Source organism: Fulmarus glacialis, unplaced genomic scaffold, assembly GCF_000690835.1.
Source record: "Fulmarus glacialis isolate BGI_N327 unplaced genomic scaffold, ASM69083v1 scaffold23872, whole genome shotgun sequence".
In the NCBI taxonomy this organism is placed as follows: domain Eukaryota; kingdom Metazoa; phylum Chordata; class Aves; order Procellariiformes; family Procellariidae; genus Fulmarus; species Fulmarus glacialis.
In genome coordinates this window covers 58,624-82,736 of record NW_009196286.1, presented here as the reverse complement: position 1 = coordinate 82,736, position 24,113 = coordinate 58,624, and the positions used below count along the sequence as shown (strand labels likewise).

At 37.6% G+C, this 24,113-nt stretch overlaps 1 protein-coding gene across 1 annotated transcript in view; it reads right to left on the bottom strand.

The window, feature by feature from the left end:
* Positions 1 to 621: 621 nt before the first annotated feature.
* LOC104072644 (RNA-binding motif, single-stranded-interacting protein 1) overlaps positions 622 to 24,113 on the bottom strand; it is a gene marked incomplete at its 3' end in the record, with an annotated part of 54,544 nt that continues 31,052 nt past the window's right edge. The window contains exons 4-8 of the mRNA XM_009572164.1: positions 13,920 to 14,077; positions 10,570 to 10,649; positions 1,732 to 1,847; positions 809 to 858; positions 622 to 715 (exon numbers count right to left, since the gene is read on the bottom strand). Coding sequence (XP_009570459.1) covers positions 622 to 715; positions 809 to 858; positions 1,732 to 1,847; positions 10,570 to 10,649; positions 13,920 to 14,077 — 498 coding nt within the window. The remainder of the gene's footprint in view (positions 716 to 808; positions 859 to 1,731; positions 1,848 to 10,569; positions 10,650 to 13,919; positions 14,078 to 24,113) is intronic.

Here is a 24,113-nt window from a genome sequence, read left to right as displayed (position 1 = left end):
TTTGGTTTAGAAACACAGTTCTAGACTATTAAATGCTTTACTCCTAATATGAAAACACTGAATTTGAGTGCTAATGAAATTTGAACTCTGAACTCTTTTTCAAATTTCCTTCTCTAATGTCAAGCAAGTTTCTGTAGCCTTCTTAGTACAACTACGTAACACATTATTGTTGGGCTTTTTTTTTTTTTTTGCACTGAAACAACGTGGAGAAAAGTTCAAAAAGCACGGAGAAATATCTTTGAAATAGAATTTAACTAAATCAAGAAGGTTTTGAATAAAGAATAATTATTTTAAAGATATATTATTGACATTAAAAGAACTTGACCACGAGAAAATGAAAAATCATACATGAAATGCAGAAGTGGCTACAAATACCTTACCCATCAGCACAAGTTAGAGACTTTGTTTCGCAAGACACCACATATCTCATTAAATTGCTGTGCTTCCTGAAACAAACACACTTCTAGTTTTTAAGGCCTTCATTTTCATGCTATACAGCATGAAGAGGCCACTTCATTAAAATGAAGCATTACTGGAGAATTCATAAAACCAGATGTAGCAACTGATAAATAAACATATGCTCTGATGAACCATTTTAGCTACTAAGTTCTAAATACAAACCTGGTATGTGGAAACTGGAGAAGCAATATATGGCGTAATAGATGTCTGAGTGATCATTCTGTTTGCTGTAATACTGTAGGGTGACGGATAAAATCTAGAAAATGCAGAAATATTTATTAAATGCCAGTTCTGTTCATCTTTCATAAGGCAAAATTTTTTTTTCTTAGTGTGCTGTTATTTAACATACCCATTTTGTAAAGCAGCTGTGGTTGGATCATACGTGAGTGTCATTCCAGCCTTTAAAAAAAAAGTGGAAAGAAAGAGTTGACAAAATTCATTTTGATTGTAAATTATTTCTCTTACTCTTTCTTTAGTTGTATTATTTTTAACTGAGAATTTTTATTGAAATAGTTTATTACTGTAAGTTAGGGAAAGGTTAATTTACGGAAGTAATTATATAGTGAAGAGAGTCAGCAATATTGGCTATGAATGCAAGTTTTCAAGTTCCTAACATGAGGAACAAAATGCAATCTATGAAATACCTGGCTAAGAGAACATGTGTGTGTTTGAGAGGCAGGGCATGAAGATGATTATGTTAGGGTGTTGCCTGCAATATATTAACTATAAGAATGAATGGGGAGTGCTGTTTTTCAGAAGACACATTTGAATTTTCTTGTCTCATATAAATGAGGTGTCTAGGCTTGCTAACCACGGTAAGCCTATGAAACTATTATCTTGAACATGAAAGATTAAAAAAGCTGTGACTAAAAAAAATTAATGCTGCACTGCATTGGTATACTATTTTAATCTTATGAAAGTGATGTGCATTTCAGTGCTGCATAAATCAAGGGATTATTTACTACATGTAAATAAAGTTATGTTTCAGGTAGTTTTATAATATGAGAAATATCTCAGGCATATTCCCGACCAAGTTGAAGGAGATTTTATTGTTCACTTTAATGAGGCAGGATTTAATGTTTTGCATGTTGCCTTTTTTCCCCTCTTAAGAAAGACACGGTTAAGTATTTTATAGAGTTGCAAACTGTCAGGTAAGAGTTGCTTGCACATTTTTAATATGCCAAAGAGCCAAGCCAAGAAGTCTCAATGCCTATCATTTTCATAAGTATTCATTATTTTACACCCACACTAAAGCTTGAAGGGAGGACTTACAAGTCTCACCTCGCCTTCTCTGTGCCATGCTCTTCCATTCTGTATATATTTATTCTGATTCTGTCTCTTTTTCTGTCCTCCATCAGCAAACTTGCACAATAAAGGTTCTGCAGGAACTGAGAAGAAAGAAGGAATATTAGTTGAAGTAGCATTCATACACAGGTGTTCAGCACTCCAAATGAGGTATGGTTTTTAAGTTATATTCCCAATATGACAGATAAATAACACAGACTCATACTATAGCATCAACGATTGTTCTGCATAGCACAAAGATAGCTGCTACACACAACAGGGCATCTGGAGTGCCTTATATCTTTGATTTTAAACTACTGCTCTTAAACTACTGCTTTAAAACCTGTTGGAAAGAAACATGGTCTCTATATCCTGAGTCTGTGTCTGTTGGTATGGGGATGAATGAGAACTGCCATCTAATTTCTGAGCTTTGCCTCTTAGAAGGGACATCTAAGGAGACTGGAGAATAAATCTGGCCAAAGGCTTTTAATATATTCCCCCCACCCCCCTTGAAGGTTTCGGTAATGTCCCAAAACTTAAACTGCTCTGCTCATCCAGAACAGCCAGAAGAGCTGGCACAGTACCTCCACTTACTCTAACCGGCAGGGTGGAGTGGGCACCTTTATCTCTTGCCACCTTGAACTGAAAAAATGCCACAACTGCCCATTCCCTTTCTATCTCTGCTCTATAAAGAGCACACAATACAACCAGCAATTCTTCAAGATTTTTCTTTCGTCTTGTTTTTTGCATACTGTCATGAAATGGTATCGCTATACTTTTTTTTCTTAATTTTTTTTTTGCATAACATAATCCTGACCATGACTTCGATTTCTAATGTCAAAATTCAAGCAATGAAAAAGATTTCCCTATTACTAGCTTAAACTGTAGTAGTTTCTGAGTACCTATGGCTGAAGCACAGCTCTGCTACATCACACCACACCCTCCCTAATCACAGGGTGGAAGCACTGTTATGACTTGGATATGAACAGTTCTCTGCCAATAATTCCTGACACATGAGCTGTCTAAGCTTTACCATGACACTCCTCCAGTGGTTCACTGTTTGGAAACACCTGCATGAGACACGGCTGGATCTGAAAACATGCAAGTTTCCAAATGTAGAGTAAACACATGGGGTGGGAGGGCAACCCGCAAAAACACAACCCAAAGAAAAAAATTAGCATATCTATATCATACAACAAAATCTATTAGTATAACCATGGCCAGTGCTGATGCGCTCTTCACTCTGTCTGCCTTTACAAAGGTATTGAAAACCTCAAGAGACTTAACCTATCAAAGAGCCTGACTTTTAAACCATTGGCACAAAACTAACACTAATGGCCAAGTCACCCCTGGCTTTGGATGGCATACCTAAAACACTAGCTCTGGTTCTACTGGGAAAATACCCACTTCCTACATGATACACTTTTTGACAGTCTTCTCTATAAAAGATGGATGGACTGGGACACAGAACTGGTATGTGGTTCCCTGTCTCATCTCCAACACTGACCACACATCCGTCAGAGACTCGTACCTCTCCTACCCTGCGCTGTTATTCAGCAGTCAAGTAAGTTTAATATCAGAGAGTCAGACTTTAGTACTAAACATGACAACTGAGTTAATTTTAAATTATTTATCTTACAGAAAATGGTAATTAAAATCCTATAACCATAAAATAAACCTGGGAAAGGTTAGGCTAATGACACTGGAAAAAGTATTGGAGACATATGGACAGTGGAGGAAATGCACAAGGAAATTAATAGAAACCCTAAAGTAGGAGACAGAAACTGAAGAACATTGTCTTCAAAATCTTGCATTTCTGAAGGGATTTTTGGCATTCCCAGAATTGCGTTTTGCTTTGGGGTCTTCTATCATGAGAAAAAACTTCTGTCTTGGCATATTTGGGCAAAAAGGTACTATATCAATATGCTGATGGATAATTTGATGTTACTTTGCAAAAGTTAGATCCCAATAACCTTGGTCATATCACACAGCATTTTAATCCACATACAGTTCTGTTGAAATAAGAGGAGTTAATCTCAGATGGTGTTACTCAATATGGGTAAAATTGTCAGGTTCTGGTCTGGAATTATTTTGACTCTGATTTTACATAGTGAGGGAAAAAAGTCCATCAAAAAGGGAGAGCTGAGATCCAAGTACTGAAGTTAACTGCCTTAAATGAAAAAAAGCTCTTCCCCAAGCTGAGTATCTCCAGCTACTTATAAACTATTTCAAGCCATCTAGTATTGTGGGAAGCATGTGTGACTTCCAAAATACACACTATAAATTTTTGGATGAAGTCAAAAGAAACTGGCATGAGAACAGCTTATAAAGACATCAGAAAATACCTACGGGTTTCTAGCCCTGTGATTCTGTATTATAGCACTCACAGGTAGCAAATACTTTATTTAAAGCCGCATTATGCTTTCATTAAAAATCCCCATAGTAAATTGCACAAAACTTTTCTGAAAGTGTTATTTGTGCTTACATTTCCCATCGTCCCAAGATAAAGATAATTTTTTTAAAAAGTCAGAGTAAACCTGCTCAACTGTTTGAATAAAATGTCCACAAAAATCTATTTTAAGAGTAAGTATGATTTTTTTTGTCAGTAGAGAACTGAAAACAGCTAAATTTTAAATGATGAAACATCTTCTGTGGTGCATTTGAAACACTGTCCTGAAATTTAAAGATGAAGAAAAAAGGAAAGAAGAATTATCCACGTGTATTGGATTTTGCATATGTAATATCCAAAACCTGCAGCAACGAAAAAAAAATTAAAAAGGCATTAATTTGTGATTTGCCAGAAGTTGGTGCTCCATCTTACTGAACACAGATCTGGTCATGGGAACCCCTTGTTTTTCTGACCTTCCAGCTTCTCTTGTTCCTTACTGTGCCCATAAATGAAGCCAAATGCTGTGAAAGCTCCAACTCATGTTAAAAAAAACGAAGCAGACCATCTATTTAATACCACCAACTGCTGTGAGAAGGCTCTGTAGCATTTGCCTTCCCTGATTCCAGTTCAAGATCTGAACGCTGATAGTGGGGACTGCTGCAATTGAAAGTCTAACTGCAATTTTTGGCTGCTCTTCCATACATGTGACCCGAGTACTATGGCATTCATTGCTTCAAGAACACAATGACTGATGGTCATCAGAGGGAGGGTCATGAGAAGGAGATAAACCTTCATGGGAGCCAAGTACGATCTGTTGATCCCCCTCCCACCGAAGAATGAACATAGCCTTTACTCTCTTCAAAATTGAAGCTGAAATTTATTTCTTCAGCTTACCTTTCCTCATATTTTTCACAAATACTTTAGATACTCTCTCTCTTGCACATACAAACATGTATATAATAGATATATATATATATAAACAAAAAAACTCTAACAAGCCCTACAGACCAGTCAAGCAATCTTTTTTGTGGTCCAGGAAGGAAGGGAGAGTCATTTTTATTGTTTAATTGTTGGGAAGTGTGCAGTCCCAGTGATGAAGGGGATCATTAGTCATTCAGTAACTTGTCTGTATGTGCAAGACAGAGGCATAGTATAAATATTCGGAGTTGCATTCACAGCTAAGAGATAGCTGATGCAAAAGGCTACGACTTACAGTGGATTCATGCTTCTGCAGCTAAGACACCATGTTTAAAATGCCCACTCTACTGATACTTAATGAAAACCAACAGACACTCTCAATGGTTTGTAGATGTCTGTTGAGCTGCTGCCACAGAGGCGTTCTGTAACCGTGAGCTTTCCTGTGCTTTAAAACCTGGCTGTGAAACCTGGCTGAGAAAAGTGCTGACCATCTCCTCCTGCCCTGAATCACCCTCCTCTACAGCTATGTTTTTACAGAAGAAAGATGTGAATGCAATATTAGTCCAGCGAGTAAATACTTCCTTGTCATACAGATGTTGTGCACATGTGTACATTAGAATTCAGTCTTTCTTTGTTCAGTGTCTACCCAAATACGTACCAGGTGACACTACAAATGCAAGAACAAAATTGATGTTCTTATGTTGGACTTTGTGTTTATACCCTTGACTTTACATGGCTAATTTTATCAACTTTTCAATAAACCCTGCTTTCAAATACTAAAAAAATACAACAAAATAGTTTAAAAATACTATTAGTTTAATCAGTTTTCCATTAAACTGCATCTTTTAGTGACTTTCATTGCTTATTTTCTAGTGACAAAGCATATGGGACTAATGAATTCTGACATTAAAACATCACTTTAATGATGGTTTAATCTAGCCTGTACAGCTAGAAACTTTTGCCAAAAGCTGTGGGAATTAAAAAAGAAGTTGTGCGACCCAAGATCTGAATAGCTTTGTATGTTTAAACAGAAATGAAATATATACACTTCACCATCCTAATCTTCACTTAAACACAGTGCTCAGGGTTACATTTCTTTAATAATTTACACAGGGTTTAATAATTTGTCACAGTATATTTTGAGTGGTTTTAAGTAGTATTTTTCTTTTCTATTCCAATGTCGCTTCTTAAAGCTAAGCAGTAATTACAAACTCTGAGAATTAGAGCAGTAAAAGTTTCTAATCTTTGATCTAATGGGTAAAATCTTGGTTCCTCTGCCTTCAGTGTGACAATCAGGAATAACACCAGCACTGTGACCTCTTGATACCCTTTAGCAGTAGTTTTCAGAATGTGGTTCATGCATTATTTCTAAAGGATCTATAAAAGATAACTAAGAAACGTGGGTTTATGGTCAAATGCTTAAATTCACTATATAGAGATCTGCAGTGCTGGACACTTTGTAAAGGTAAGCAAATAGAAAAAGCTCAAAATGACTGCCACGAGATAACTACTTCAAGGCTCCATTTTCACTCCTCTTCTGCACTAGAAAGATGTCCATGATCAGAATCATTTCAAACAGTAGTGTCTACCACACCTGGTGGACCTCTCCCTAGTCTAGAGCACAGGCAGGAGCAGGGCTCCCACACCTATTTTCAATTTCCTCCCTAAAGCAGAATCTGCGTGACCAATATCTTTACCATAAGTGGGAAGAGGAAGGTGGATCATGGATCACCTATGATTTTTGGGTCATCACCATCACCCACCATTCCTGAAGCAAAAATGGTATGGGCTGCTCAGCAAAAATGCGCTCTACCTTACGCCCATTAAAATGAAACCACCTAAGTTATTTTTCAGTAAAAGAAGTAACAAATAATCCATAAAGCCTATACAACAGGCATAAAACTTTTGTAACTTCTTAACTTCTGTATTTTTCATTTTAAATCTAAGAGAAACAAATACACTCAGACTTACATATACCTTACATATTCTACAGCACAACTGCTTTATGTAATTATTTATATAATTATTCTCATGAACCATCATGCAGCTACACACTGCTGTGATAGGGAGGAGATGCCTTTCATGATTTTGCCCAGCAGATCATTTCTACAATTGTTACAGGTCCAACACAAGACAAAAAGACAGCGAACATTAAATATCATCTTTAGAGGAGGGAGGCTAAGTATGCTGCTCTGTCCTCACTACTCATCTTCTGTGTCCTGGCTCCTTATACTAGTCTAGTCTCTGTTTCCTCCAATTCACGTCATGAGGTTCACGCTTCACAGAGAATAGAAAAGCTTTAAATATCACATTATTCACTGAAAACAACAATTCTTTAAAAAGAAAAGAAATAAATGCAAAAGTTATTTCAAGATTATAGCAATCATGTAATAAACATACAGTTGAGAAGAGAATGAAATACAAAAATCAAAGTCCTGAGAGAAATGGACAGAAAGTCATAGTCCATAAAACAGAACAAACTATTACAATAACTTACATAATAAAAGTACAAATCCCAATTAGAACAAATGGTGAAACTAATACACCACTCCTAGAAGTTTTAGGATTATACCAACTTGCAGTGCATTTGAAATTGCTCTCGGAGCTAACCTTCCTTCTTCCTCATTGAGGACAAGCAAGGCACTCTAAATACTGAATATATTTCATTAAGCTAATATGGAGCAGGGTAATAAAGCCTGAATAGCTTTTTACATCTGGGTTCAGATTGTTCCGTATCACTCAATCCTACAGCTGACACTTTTGTGACCGCCCTGTGCTACCCTTGGCCTTCATAGAAGGCCTTCATAGGGGCTTTCTGTTCTGTCTTCTCATGCTCCAGAGGCTTCACCTATGCTTCCTATGGGTGTTTAACCCATTCTTCCATTTAAACTTAAACTTAGTTAAAATAACAAAGCTGCATTATGAAAGCATGTTTTTGTTGAACAGATGTTCTTCCTCCCACACCTATTTCATTACAGGCCAGTCTCTCCTACCCTCCTCATCCTGATAACAGTGTTTTTATAGCCAGCTCCCTTTGCTGATTTTAGCCAAGTTTCTAGGACACAATGTTTTAATTTAAACATAGTTCCAGTTCTACGATTTTGTTTTGCATGTATTTGAACTTGCTCCTCTATAACCCCGAAGGATGCTAATCTATTTCAAAACATTTTCCCAACCTTTGTTTGTCCAAGAGCTTTCCCACTACATCCACTTTTCTCTGTGCAGGTAATCCCAAGGCCATAGTTGCCCCACGGTTGCCCCATGACTCTGCCCCACTTTTTGGCAGACTGCAGCATATTATTATGCATAAGCTGCATCCTCTAATAAGATCGCATTATGGAACACATGCTTGGTACGTGGTGAAGAACTCCAGGAAGAATTTGAACTCCATAAAAACCTTTCCAAGGAGCAATACAACTTCACAGCACCAGCATGGAAAGGCAGAGTTGGGGCTGTACCCTATACAACAAAGTTGAGAGTCTTTAATAAACAAGGTTCTCACGGCTCCCTTACGCACTTACTTATCTGTTGCATTTTTCAGCGTCATGAAGGGTGCGACTAATCTAACTTAACTGACTTCCAGACATTTAGAGTTATCTACTTCTGAGCAACTCATCTAGACACTCTTTGTAACTGCGAGGACAGCTGACAGCAAAGATACATCAGCCTCCGGAGGTGTGTGCTGCTTTACTTATTTTAGACAGAGAGCCTAAATGACTACTTTGCCAAGTAAGCATTGGAAGTTAAAGTCCGTGAGGTGGATTACATCTTGAGACACCTCTTTAGTTTCCACTTTCTGACAATCACCAGTTCTGTGCAAACTTCTTGTCTCCAGTTAAGCACACTTTTCTGCTAAATGTATTCCTCCACACCGCAGAAATCATTCTTACAATTCCATGCAGCAACTTTTTCTTTCTACCTGGTTGAACCTGATCATGTAAGGGTCCAACTCCAGCTTCCGCAATGGCCCACCAGAGACAGAGCGTGATTAGCAATGACATGCTTGACATTCATTGAGAACAGGATAATGCAAGTGAAAATAAAAATACGCAAACTAAAAAGCACTAATAGGAGGTTCTGTTACAGTTTTTTTCCTGGCTCTAATTGAAAAGAAACCCCTATATGTTAATTTGAACTCTTGGTTTCTCCACACTTTTTACTCTTAATTATGTCCAAGCCATAGCAGCACCATAAAACTAATCACGGAGGGTGGATCAGAGCACAATCAGCATTCAGAGAAAATCGTTCCGTGATCTCCTTGCCCGTAAAGGGATTTTCTATCTCATAAAACAGAGATTGCTAAATATATGAAATAGAAAAGGAAATGTTACAGCCTTTACGTATAACAAAGTTTTAACTAAATAATCTCGGCAATAATCCCAATGCAAAAGGTCTGCAAAAGCCAAGCCAGGGAAGTCAAAACCCTGCATTAGATTAGTATTGGTGAAGGGAGTGGTTTCCTGTGCTCTGAAGCAGCTTTCCATCCCTACCGCAGACTGCCTCAAACTGGAATAATCTTTCAGGGATGAGGCACGTATGTAGCTTTACTAAACAAGCCACATTCTCGTCTGCCTGCCGAGGGCTGCTTTCCTCTTCCTCAGTGTCAGGATCTGGCTGCGGAGAACATTTCACCAGCAGGATAAAGGTAACTTCAGCAAACACATCAACAACGTAATTTGTAAAATTCCCACTTGGGATTCTCAATAAAATGGTTACCAAAAGCTGCCTGAAATGTCATGTATTCTTTCCTCCTTTATCGTCCTCTTTTCTATTTTATTCTGCTACTCTGAATTTCCTTTCCTCATTTTTAAGTGTTTATGGAAGATACATTTTGTCTCTTAGAAACAGTGCTGACAAAGCAGGCAAACTGATGAGGAACTTGGTGTGTCAACAACATTGCACTATGTAGCTTCTCTGCATTTTGCCTTCCGCAATATTTCTAGAAGTAGCATTCTTCGCTGACCTCCTTCCATCTTCCTGAAGAACCTCAAAGCCTACTTTGACTTGAGAGTCACAGCTCCCCAGGGAATGAAGGTGCCTGGCATTAAGGCACTGCTGCGGAACATATTGTTTTCTAATCAAATCTTTTTTTGAAACTTACTTTGAAAAAGATCACCAACAGATGGCAAAAGTAGTCCATTTTTTGCCTCTCAAAAAAAAAATTGTCCATGAACAATCAGCCAAATTCTGTTCTGATACACATACAACACATACTTGTCTCCGGAGTTCAACTGGGATTATGTGGGATGTAAATTTGTGCATAGCTGGCTTAAGGCATCTTAGCTGCTTGTCTATCTGCTAGGAGAGAAGACTACTAGATTCCTAGAAAAGGTTTACAGTAGAAAAGTGATATACTGTGTTCCAAGTGAGCAAGTATTACAGTCATGCAACAAGACACAGTTTAATTTTAATAAGCCTGCCTCTGAATGAGAAGCCAGATACAACAATCAGCGTAACAGGCTTCCACTATGTAAGCAGTAACCCATTCATACATCTTGTTAGAAATACATGCAACATACCAGAAACTCCTGCTGGTGTCTTTATGAATTTTCCATTAAAATGAGCAATCACTGCTTCACATTTTTCTGTTGACTCCATTCTAAGAAAATAAAGAATAATTTACATAAATTAAACACTCATCCAGATTCCCATGTTTGTGATTTTTTTTAAGCATATTTCTTGCTTTTTCGCGCTTCACTTTTGTGGCTTGCTTTCCCATGTGTGAGCGATAAAGAGGATGTTTACTAAGAACACACAACTTCAGAAAGCTAAAACTAAACTCAGTTAACATTTTATGCATTCTGATGCCAAAGTCAGTGGCAAACTGCAAATACAATACTCTTATTTACTTAGAAATTAGGCAGAACGTAACTTGGACAGCTATAGTACAAAGTACCTATGCTGTCTTGAAGGAAGTAGAAAGACTGATCCACAATCATTCATAACTGAATCCTTAGTGTCCATGATACACATAATAAATATTAATGCCACTTCTGATAAAGGATTCTGAAGTGTCTGTATGGTTTAAGAGTAATAAACTAAAATATAAATACGCCTGACCACATGACCCAAAATGCCTTTGCAGCTTTTAGCTTATATGTATCACCCCAACTAAATGATGTACCTGTCTTATTTAATTGTCTCCAAGTTACCTTCAAAACAGGAACCAATAACAGAATAGCTGTGACAGCTGTTGAGAATTTATCCAGCATCCTGAACAGGTTTGTGCACTTATGTTGTCAAAACTAGACTTAATAGACTGGGTAGATTACTGGTGAGCTAGTGCTAGTCTGGAAGTGGCTCCATAGGTTGGAGCTACATCCTTACATTGCAATGTAGATGTGCCGGTCCTAACTGCCAGCTTGGACTAACTTGCAATGGATGACCGAGGCATGCAAGTATAACAAAATTTATTTTAAAAGAAGAATATGTTTTGCAGCTGTCTGCAAGATGATATCTGGATAATGCTGAACAGAGATTTTGGTTTTATTTGTTGATTAAATTCTGTAATTCAGATTCACAAATTAGGCCAATGGCCTCAGCAGCAAAGAAGCAGTACTAAAAATTACTAAGTCTTGGCACCTTTTAAATTCTGATAGCCCTTCTGCACAGGCCAACGAAATACAGTTATAGACAACAAGCAAAATCATCAAATTGCCAGACTGAACAAGAGGTTTTCTTCATGATTTCAAAAATACCTTCTAGAGAATTTTCAGAAGTTCTGGATTGTTGGATCTACATCAAAGAAATCTATTTTTTTTTGTCTCACATGAAACAAACAATACAATTTAGTTTCAGACTCAAGTCTGGACTTGATAAAATATATTACCCCTTATTAACCTAATAAAATGCTCCCAAAGGCAAGGAATTAAAATCTTTATTTAATATCTACATGTTTCTTGGACAATTTTAACTTTAACTAATATTTATCAAAAAATGTTCCAATACCTACCTTGCAGAAGGGGAGAAATTCTGATTAGATATGACAGCAACAGCTTATTTTATAAACTATGTATCATAGATATATGTGAACAAAAGAGTATGTATATAAAAATAATTTCACATTTATGTATATACATAAAACATCTAATGTGTAATACAGAACCCATTGAGAAAACACTTACTTTAGAACTAATCTCCTTCAATAGAAATGAGGTTTTGGATACCCACAAGTCTTTTGGACTTTTACGTACAATTCTAAAGCTCTTCCGGCTATATTAGAATAAAAGCATTCCCAGAACACCACTGATTCAGGGTAGAGTTGGTAAGCAAATTTAGGGAGAAAAGACTGAATAAATTCGTAATGCCTATTGAATTTTAGCTTGGGTGTTACTGGATTCTGCCCTTCATAGTACCAAAAAGTGAAAGCTGCATTTAAGCAAGTATCAGTATTTTTCAAAATTAGTAAACATAACTTTTGGATATATATTGCTTTGCACATTGTCCAAAAACACATACATACATTGTGTGTATACTTGTACGGAGTTCACACTCAAATACTTATGCATATGCTTATATAAAAAAAATACAAGTGTATGAATAAATAAAAATGCCCAATTAAATTTACACCAAAAATATTACAAATACTTACTGATCTATTTAAAGGGGACAGGAAGAAATTTTGGTAGAAACCAGACTTGCTGGGTTTGCACACTTAAATAAGGAATATCACCCCATTGTTTCTAATTTTGTTCCTTTGTTGTATTTTCTTGAAACTGGACAGTCTGCCCAGCAAATAAATTGGAGGGGGGCAGATTAAACAAAACCAAAACCAAAAAATCACAGTGCTGTGAACTACCCATAGCCAACTCACAGGGAAACCAATCCCTAAAAATTTTGGCTTCATCGGGAGATATAATTTGTTCAGGTCTTTTCTGTGCACTAATTTTAGATTCTGCTATTTGTTCAAATACAGAACTATTGTAATATTGGCTGAACATCTGAATTACCAGAATTTGACTGTTGACAGAGATTTTACAACATATTTCGAGCATCCCAACTCTTTGCTCAAAGCATGCCCCTATTTTTGATAATAGAAATCTCCAATCTAAGGCCTCCAAATTTTGATTGCCATACTAGGTTTAAAGCAGGAGTTAATGAGAGAGAGAAAAATATTAGAAAGGCACAGAAAAGGCTTCAATAAAGAGACCCCAGAACAAATAACTGAATTAACTAGAGAAAAAGTAGATTCACATGGACAGAATATTTGGGAGGTATCTAACTAATTTATGGAAAATATTTGTTCTTGTTGATTTGGGAGAGATATTTGACTGAGCTGTCAAATATTTTAAGGTGAGATTTACTGTAAGTGAATAAAAATGTTTTCTTTCCCAGATGACAACACATTAATGAGCCAGAAAATTCAAAGGGCTGACGTTCAAAGGGCAATGAAGAGTTGATTTTCTTAGAGGAACTAATGAAAAAAAAAAAAAAAAAAAAAAAAAAAAGAGGGGGAGGGGTGAGGGGTTCTTCCTTATGGTCTCCAGTCTCAAATTCAAGCCTCAAAAGCCAAAAATGTCACAGAGGTTTCTGTGAAGCACTGCATAACTCTTGCTTACTGGTTCAGGGACAGAGCAGAAAGGAGAAGTACAGAGAAGAGGAGGAAGCGGTGGAGAGTGAACTCTAATTCTAGATAGTTGTCCAATAAGAGCAATAGATTCAGATTTAGCCATCTAAGCAAGGTGAGACACAGCCATATTTGCTTTACCAAAGGAAGAATTAACAAAACCCTGCTGGTATCTCCATCTAGATCTCCCTTTTCTTTAAAAGCTTGATAATTTTCAATAATTTCAGCTTTTTCATCCTATTCCTGCTTTTTTAATTAAAAAAAGGAAAAAAGCTGCCAGCATGGCTAACACCGCTGAAGTACCTTGCAAAGCCAACACCACGGCTTGTCCCACTCGAGTCCCGCAGTATCCTCGTAGAGATAACCTGCCCAAACGGTTTAAGCATGTTCTCAAGCTCCTGCTCATCCATTGAAAGTGGCAAATTGGAAATGTATAAGTTAGTCGGATCTTGTTCTTGTTGCTGAAAGACAATTAAAAACAATTGTCATTGCTGTTGCCACTGGAAAGACATTTTGCATAAAAAATATAACAATAATTACATATAACTACTGGTACAGATTTTTATTTCTCAGGCCCCTTTCTACAGGCTGCTCTTCCCTAGTATTAGTGACCTCCATCTTCTGTCACTGTATACAGCATTCCTGAGAAAAGCTCCCCTCCTCCTATTACTGCTGACAACGACATTTTTAAGTGGAGATAAAGGTGAATAATTGACCAGTTTATAGTCCGTATTACAACTTCATGTTTCACATTTTTCTGAAAGGAAAAAAAAAAAAAAAAAAAAGCAAGAACAAGATAAAGGAAAGAAATTAGCAGACAAGGAAATAGAAGACTGGTGGAAAGAGCTAAAAAAAGACAGATGTAAATTAAAAAGAGAAAAGATTGGAATGACAATTTGAAAATAATATGAGGAAAAAAGGAGACAATGCATTTAAGAGTACGTACATTGCCAAAATATTACCACAAGAACAGGCTGATACACACAGAAGTGAGTGGGACACTGTCGTCTTCTCCCACACATGAACGTTTCTCAGTTTTCATCAAACTTTTACATTATGCATTCAGACAATACAAAAGTCTTCCAAAAACTTTCTCTAGAAACAGACAAAATGACAGAGGAGGGCAACCAGGAGATGAGCGATTAGGGAGGAGATGTAGTCACATCCTTGCCATTCCCCTGACCTTAGGCTATCTACTTTGTGTGATCTAGGCATCTATCACAAAATTCCACCTCAATCAAAGAAACGTTTTTGTTGAAATTGATCATTTCCAGTGTTTGTCTACAGATTCTCCAGCTGTGGTTAGGGAGCATCTCTTGCATCCCTCTCATACTGCTAATTGCTGGCCATGCTCCGTAATGAAATACATTCTTAATCTACACAGATCTATATGACTTGGTTCTTGCAGTTGTGCAAAACCTCGATGTCGTCATTGTGGCTCCCTATATAGATCTAAGCCTCTGCAGGATGCATTATATTCAGTAGATATAATTTTTTGGCATTAGGAGTGATATGATCTGAAACAAATACAATTTTGTTGGCATAGTCCTCAGCATATTTTCATTCTGTACAAGAGGGCTAACTGACTTACAGGGAAGTTTGAATCAAACCAGAAAACAAAAAACAAAACCACAACACTTTCCTACTGGAATTAAAGCATTTATTAAAGTGATTATACCTGTATGGGTGGTGGTACCTTCTTATGCAGATTAGACATCAATTTGTCCTTAAGCTGCCCTTATATTAATAACGTCTCAGCACCTTTGGTAGCATATTGCATAATTTAATAATTTGCTATCCTAGATATCACCTCTCAGTTGGGGTTGGTTTTCCCTAGGACAAAAAAAGAAAAGGAATGGGGGCTGGGGGGGAGGTCGCGCCTTTTAGGCACAGAAATGAATTCTCATGTTCCAAAACCTAACGAAACTTAAAAATGGAGAAGCAAATTCTACACGTATGGACCTTCACTATTTGCATTTTCACCCCGAGTCTCACATTCATTTAGAAAGGGCTTTCAAGTTTTCTGTAAAGATTTTTAAGAAACTTCAGCATCAAATGACCTATAAAAGGGAACTATGTTCCCATTACATCCTCCCTGATCTGCACGCTATGCCACTAATATGACTGTAATTCCTAGCCACACTGAATCCTACACACCTTACAAAACACAGACCTTCCCAAGCATCCAAGTGTTATCCTAGTCAGTCCCTTTACAGTCCATTACAAATGGCATTGGACTACCATGTATGTTTTTCCTTGTATTACCTAGTGGGAGTATGCCCCCTCCCAAAATAATACTGAATCTATACAGTACACATAAATTTTCTTAGAATATCTGACTTCTCTCTCTTTCATAGTAGAAGAATCAGCAGAAAGAGAAAACAAGAAAATGGATTCACTGAGAGGCCAGAGCTGACATTAATATTCATTGCTGGGCAGCATTCAACCATGAGGGAAAACCTATGTTACAGTAGTTACATCTTTGACATACAGTTCAAATTTCCTCAGGTAGGAACGTGAGATGAGGACAGCTTTCACGTTTTTAGAATTAGTTTGTTACTTAGATTGTATTAGCCAATTTTGTTTTGCACCTTCAGATATGTAGGCTTACTTCCTTCTTTAATGAACACTATTAGCACAAGCTTTATAGAAGGTTTTAGCATGGGCACTACAAAATTGCATTTGTAGCTATACCATAATATCCTGAAACTCCAAATAGTATTTGAAAGGAAAAATTTTTGATTTTTTACTTTTTATTATAAGCTGTAAAATATATTGCACACAAATATCCTAAAACTTCCCTAGCTAACTAGAACAGTACTCAAGCTGGAAAATCAGACCCTTTGCATATTTTCATCTAATTTGCTAATGTTTTTATTCTACAATAACAGCAAGGCTGAATTATACTATAAAAATGTTCTCATTAAAAAGCCTAACAATACTTGGAAAGATAAAAAAAGGCCCCATTTTGTTCACACTAAAAAAAATGTAATTTACATGCAAAAAAGAAATGCTTACGTTCAGAAACATCTAATAGAGAAAGAAATTCAGTCAACTGCAGAATGTCAAAGCAGTCTGTTTTATTCGGTTAACTGGGGAGACATTCCCCTTCTCTCGGGCTCCTTTTCCAGCCCAGGGGTTACCACACTTTTGCATTATAGAGGCAGTGTATTCAGGATGAGAGATCATGAGCTTTCCTTGCCAAAAAGACATACTGCGATTCATTGTAACACACGAACATCTTCCTCCATACACGCTGGGAAGCTCGATTCTTGTACCTATCCACCTAGCAGAGAAAACTTCATGCCATAAAATCATGTAACAATGTTGTTAGCCAAGGGAATGCTCAACTTTGAAAGAGTATTAGTGACTTTACCACTAACCCACATTGCAAATCCCTTAGGAATGGAGAAAAAAAAAGTGCATCTGAGGAAACTGTTCTAAGGAAATTGCTTTCTCTGAACAGAAAGCATTTTGTGATGGAAAAATTTTACTTGCAGCCCATGAAACAATCCATATTTTTTGTTAGTAACTAGATTGGGTTTTGGTCAGGTGCGTGCTGAATGGGTGACTGGAAAGGACTTACTTCTGCTTTCCTGATCCTTTCTCTATATCAGTCTATTACAGCCTGAATACTCCCAGGGATTCAGTTATTTCTGCTTTTGATCCTTCAATGGGACATACCAACCACAGCGGAAAAAGGAGAGTTTGAAGATACTTCTACGTATGTCCACAGCTAGAACTGGTAAAGATTGCAGACATGAGAGAGGAAGAGCAAAAAAGCAGCCAACGGATGAGGATGTCACACTGAAATCTTGGAATACGAGTTGAAATTTCATTCATCTGTAATTCTCCCATAACAAAATAGTTGAAATGCCAACAAACACATTCCACAGTGCACCAGGGTTGTATCTGCACTGCAGGTGCAAACCCACAGCTGCCCTGTGGAGCGGCAGCAGTTTAGCTATAAGGACAAATCATAGAATCAGAGTATCTCAAGTTGGAAGGGACCCATAAGGATCATCGAGTCCAACTAGGTCAGGATAGATTAATTTAATCCACTTCTTCACTTTGCAGGGAAAAAAAAAAAAAGACTGCCATTGGTTCTCAAAAGACCTCATTTACAATACTAAGACAATACTGTTGGGGTAGACCTAAAGCACGACTGAACTCTTTCTAAAGTGTATTTGGAATTTTATACAGTTTGGCAGCAGAAAAATTATACCTACTAATGTGCAAAACACCTCCTCTCCTTCTGTTAATTACTTACGTCACCATGCAGCTTCTGTCACGTCCACAAGACCACTAAACCTTAAAACAGCTATCTGGGTACATTTTGGGAGATCATTAGCAGCAAGTCATTTCCTTCCCCTTAGAACACGCTGGATTTCCAAGCTGACTTCCAAATGGCAACCACAACCAGGACTCCCCATCCATCTTTATCCTGTCTTACACAAAAGGCACTGTACAAACAGATGTTTGCTTTTATACAAGGTTTTGGCATGGAAAATGGTTAAACAGTTAAAGTGTCAGGAAATTAGGAGAGAGAGAAACTTTTTAACTCGTCCCTCTGTCTCTCTGGCAAACAGCAGTTTAATACATTAAGTTCTGTGACTTCCTTCCTTACCAAAACCTGTCTTACCATACTTTAGTTCACATGGTTATTGCAGTTCTGTTTCAGAAGAGAAAAATAATTAATTTGATATCTAAGTTTCTAATTTTTATTCTGGAATTCAGCAAAAAAATGAAACTGGCAAAAATATCTGCAAACATAACAACTCAACTCAAACCTTGCCTATACACTGTAATCATTCTAAGTGCTTTCAAAGGTAGGGGTTTTTCCTGTGCTTAAAATCCATGAAATTATATAAGCTGCTTTCACCTTAGAAATCTTAAATCTCTAAATTATTTGTACCATTTTATGGGAATGATCAAAAAGAATTACTAAAGTCAGTGGAAAGCTTCCTACTTTAGGGTAGCAAGCTAACATTAAAATATAAACCACTGAAGCATTAAGATTTTTTTTTTTTTTAAATTCTACACAATTTAGGAAAACTGCTTTATTTGAGAGTCTTCATATCTCATGCAGGGTCTCCTCAGTAGGTCTCCTCAGCAGGTCCTGAAAGAGACTCAAAGTGCTCAATATTTGCAGATTATGGGCAATGTCAGGGAATTTGTGGGCTACTGTAAGTATCCATACTACCGAGGAAACTAGGAAGTCTTATTTTTAGCAATTCATGTCAGCAAGTTTCTATCAGTCTTTTCTCACCCAACACCTTTAGCTGCGTCTCCAGACCTTCTCTAGCAAAACATAGTAATACCAAGACACAGGACAGTGCACTTGCAGATTAATGCACTTCTTATTCCTAAAAAGCACTTACAGCACTAACTTAATAAGCTGACTACAAGATACAGTATTTCTTATAAAAGGGATAGGAATAATCAACTGGTAATGCTCATTTCTGTAGAAAAGTGGTGTTCAGGAGTCCAACATAATACGAAATGCTCTACCATCATCTGAAAGAAATTAACAAAAACTTCCCTGTGCGTGTGGAACCGTTCCTAAATTGCAAGCAAGAAACTTGGCAAAATGATAAGACATCTGTTTTCTCTTGCTCTGCGTAAGGTCAGAGCGAACAGATAGCCATTCAGGAACATGTGACTAGGCACTGCTCACAGCATGGAAGATCCTCTGGGTGATAGGGAAAGGATTAAATGCTTGTCTGCCTTCATATAGAAACTACTTTAAAATTTACAATTGGCATGTGTCTCACTGAAATATGTCTGGTTTAGACATGGTTTTAATACCGTCTGACCACAGACTGTTAACAAGACAATTCAGTGGAAAAATCACTACCATAATCTTCACTTGTTCTCCAGAATTGCATAAACACTACATATGATTAATAAGCTAAACATTTTAATTCATTTTCACAGGCACATCTGTATTATAAAGAGGAATAAGAACTGTACGAAAAGCAATTTTTAACTACAATAAGCATTGTGTTCAAGTTTGCAATCAGACTATCACTGCAATCATACGTTCCCTTTTCATTCCTTGGCGTTCTTGCTTTCCCTTTGCTAGAAGGGCACCAACGCGCTCACTGGGATTTCTGCATGTTGCTCATGAATACCAGTGTTTTCAACAGACAGCTGAATAAGCCCACCACAGTTCGTAACAGGGCACTGGACCCTTGCCTGAACAAGCCGCAGCACTGCTTAGCAACTGAGATAAGACTTTTGTGGGTTGAAGCTGTGTACTCGAGGGAAGTGGTTGTTAACCGTCTTCTTTAATGCAAATGCAATTCCTGAAATGATGGTCATTTAGCCCCCAGGTAAGCAAAATTTGGCTTACCTTCAATTTATTTTATAACGACTTTTAAGAACTTTTATGAATAAAAGGAGGAAAATCGATTATATTTACTTAAAATAGTCTATTACAGTAGGATTTAATACCATTGCCTACAGAAAGTACTACAAACTAGGTAGAAAGAAAATTTTTCATACAAGACAGTTGCTAAAAACTGCTGTAGAAATCTGCCTGAGTTAGCTGTTTGCCTGTCATCTGTTCTTTGGCATTCAGAAGCCCAGATGCAGAATAAAAAAAAAAAAATTTAAAAAAAAAAAATCACTATATGCCTATCTTCTCTAGTTAGATTAAGTGCACTAGCTACCATGGTTACCTAAACTTATTTTCTTACTTTAGTCTGTAGGAATGAAAACAGATTTAATTCTCCAGAAGGTTGCTACAGTGAAGACAAGTACAAAAAGCAATACATTATTAAAAGTCATAAAAGTTAGCTGTTTCTCATTTTTGCTAACTCAAGACCATGTTCTTCATCAGCGACATAAAGGAAGACTGCCTTTAATACATTATGTTTAATAGCTGTGGAAAAGCCTTGATTTCTATTACAGAGATGAGGACAAGCGGCTAAGCAGCCTTTCCCTCTCAAAAACCCCATACCTGCTGTGTGGTTCACACTTTATAGATAGTGTAACAGTTCATCTTTTCCAAATATGCTTGGGAAAAAAATCACCTAAAGTAAGTTCAGAATATAAAAAAGTGCTCCTGCATGGAAATTAATTGGAAAAAAAGATAAAGCTACCAGCACATACGGAGTGCTTCACAGTTCTGCCTTTGTAACCGTTAGTAAAAAATACAAAAATTACAAATTCATGTCATCTCTGGATTCTGGAGGATCAATGTGAACTCAGAAAATGGGCTAATATTTATCACAAACTAAAAACCACCCGCACTTAATGAGTTTCAGAAAGTTTGGTCTGTTGCTTTGAAGGCCAGTAGACCACTGCAGAAAATGGAAATTGTATCTTAAGAAGGGTGGAAGAGTCGGTATATGATGGTACAACGTACTTTGCATTGTTATCACAGGCATCCTTCTGACAAAATTTGAGTAAGAAACAATTCTGAAGATGGCCTAATTTTTTGCACAAGCCTAAAATACCTGAAAATATTTAGTGATTTCTTAATGTAACAGCTAATACAACGTAAGTAGGAACATACTTACTTGTGTCAGTGGAGTGAAGATTTTGAGGAGGAGGAAATTATAACATTATGAATCTGAAGCCCTACGTCCTAAAAATGTGTGTCTGTGGGGAAATCTTTGAATGGATAAACAATGAGTCTTCCCCCAAAAACGCACATTAGTACATGAAACCGCATTCCTTGGCTCAAATTAACAAGTTTCATTGACCACAGAAATCTTCCACGTCCATGGACTCCTTTCACGGGTTCTATTATGACTGGCATACATTTACTAGAGGTAAGTTTTGTGCTTCCGTAGGAAAAAAAATTAGGAAAACACAAACTGGAAAAGAATGAATATCACTTGTTTAAGTTACAAGTGATCTTGACAATGTTATAGCAAAGTTGTACATACAGAAGAACTAAAAATCTCATGAATAGAGAGAGAGAATAGAGGAGACATGAAGGAAGGCAAGGTCTTCAACAACATACGGTCTTGAGGATCAGGCTCACTGAGTCTATAGCAATTGTGTTGGACTCGGATGGTTAAATCATTTTAAAGGGAGGACACTACACTAATTTTAAGGGCAGGGCTGAAACATAATTGTGAGAACACTGGAACATATGTTAATCCTTCTTGTGATGCTCAAAGTACATTACAAGCTCTTTGCTTGAGGTAACTCCATACATAGAACAGTTTTAATAGATATAAGCCTTTCGCTACATTATTTCAGGAATCTGTTAACCTACCACGAGCTAGACAATATGGCTATGCAAATGTCACTGCCACGCCAGGAAGGAAGTTGTTTAGCACTTGATGAACTCTGAGCTGTCACAGCCAGGCTGGTATTCTAGCTGGCTTGTGTATCTCTACATTGCTGTCAATACAACATAGATATTCTCTAGCTGACTTTATCTGGGCTGCAAACACAATCATTCTCCTCCTGGCTTTAGTGTGCTAGATAGAAAGATGAGAAGAACTGTGTTTTTTATTAACCGTTCTTATTCAGTAGTTCTTTTTTACCTTTTACATTTACACATTAGTTTACATCCAGAAGAATAGGAACTAAATTCAACTCTCCACTTAAAAGTGCCACTTTTCCAATCATCTGAAACACAGTTACTTCAGTAACTACAGTTGAACTCAGCGTAATACCATTCGATGAGACAGAATGTTGTCTGACACTGATTCAAATGCCTTATGTTAAGTTCAAGGTCAAAAACCTATGAGGATTTAGGTGACTCGCATTTCCATAGCATTTAGACCTCACCATCTCTAAAACATCTCTTACAGATTCTGTTCAAAATGCCAATACACAGTAGATTTTCTGTATGCATCTATCTTCCTATACAAAGTAATTTGCTATCTGCTCTGAACAGCGTAGAAACCTACAGTTATCTCACTGATTTTACCTGTGGGGTGGGGGGAAGAGAAGAGAGACATTTCTCAGAAAATTCACTCTGACAGCAACCGTAACAACTTTTCTAACAAAGAAAATGGACAGAGCTTTTCAATACTACTACTAGTCTTACCTAAGAATGCACAGCTCTGCAAAATCAGAGCTTTTGAACTTATTATTATTGGTTTATTATCGAAGCACTCCTCTAGGAGCAAGGACAATAAAGTAATTACATTAAAGAAATTTCAAGAAATTAAAATGAATGAAAATAAAAATTAGACACACAGCCAATTACGAACTACCTTAGAAATAACAGTACTCTTGCAAGACATGTATCTGCTCTTTCTGTACCTTATCTCTAGAGTAAGAGATAAGCTATTGGTTTTGTACTAGACCCTGAAACAAGCCAGTTACCGCTACAGCTAACATCATCTTCTGATCCCTTTCCACAGCCACTTGTACACACTGGAAAAGATGACTGACAAGAGTGAACGCTGGCAATACGCAGTGTGAAGAGAGGAGAGGGGCAATAGCCCATTACCTCCATTTTAAATTTCCGTCCAAAAGCTACTCCCATCCCCTGGCAATGCAATATCATCTTACATAAGCTCCCAGCAGCATTATCTGACCAACAGCAATCGTTGGAGGCATTTCTGTTTCAGCCGTGACTGGAAGATACCAGAGCAAAATGCTTCCCAAGCTGCTTCATCTTAGTCAAGCGTTCCCAATCCAGATCTCGGAAAGAGCAGAATAACTGAAGACGTAATGTTTCCTGAGCCATGGTCTGACACCGGGTTCCTTCGCTGACACTATCATCACAACGTCTCCCAAGACATGGCCACTTCTCCACGAACTGTGACCCCCCTGGAACAGATTTGGCAGGATGTGGCCTGAAGCCATGTCTCGGCCCCACGCCCTCCCAGTCTGCTCCAACAGCCGAAACATAGTGGACGAGACTCTATCTTTCTGGAGTCAGGTCAACTTGGAGGTAGACCTCTGAGTACAGAACGATCTTACCCCACGGATAGGAAAAGCTCACAAAGTCAAATATTTGAAGTTATCTCTAGAAAACAAACAACAAAGGTTTTAATATAAACTGAACCACTTCTACTAAATTAGGGTTTGTAGACGATGCTGACGTGAGTAATTTTTAACTCACCAACATACAGCTGCAGCAGGACACCGCAAAAAGGGGTTTACGGCAGCCAGAGTCAGAACAAGGCTTCAGCAATGACATTTTCCTTCCCCTTCAGCCGCTGCGGGTCAGGGACTACCACCATATCTGGGAGGAGGGCGAGAATACTGAGGAGCCGTGCTGCCGGCTGACACCCTGAGCACAGCGTAATAACAACACCTTCCCACAGACAAATCCTGCCAATAGGCATTTATTTCTCTTCGGAACTGAAGCAGTCGTAGGGGTCAGTGAGGAAATCCATCAGCCAGACAGCCGAGAAACTGTCCTCCAAATCTTCCTCTGCGTCGTTCAGGCTAAAGCCTGAACAGTTTCACTGCAAGACCACCACTTCATGGCACAGGTAGCAACATGCAAAAGGATCAAACATTAAATACACAAACACAAGTAGACTTTTATAGTGTCTCGCATGTGAGGAGTCT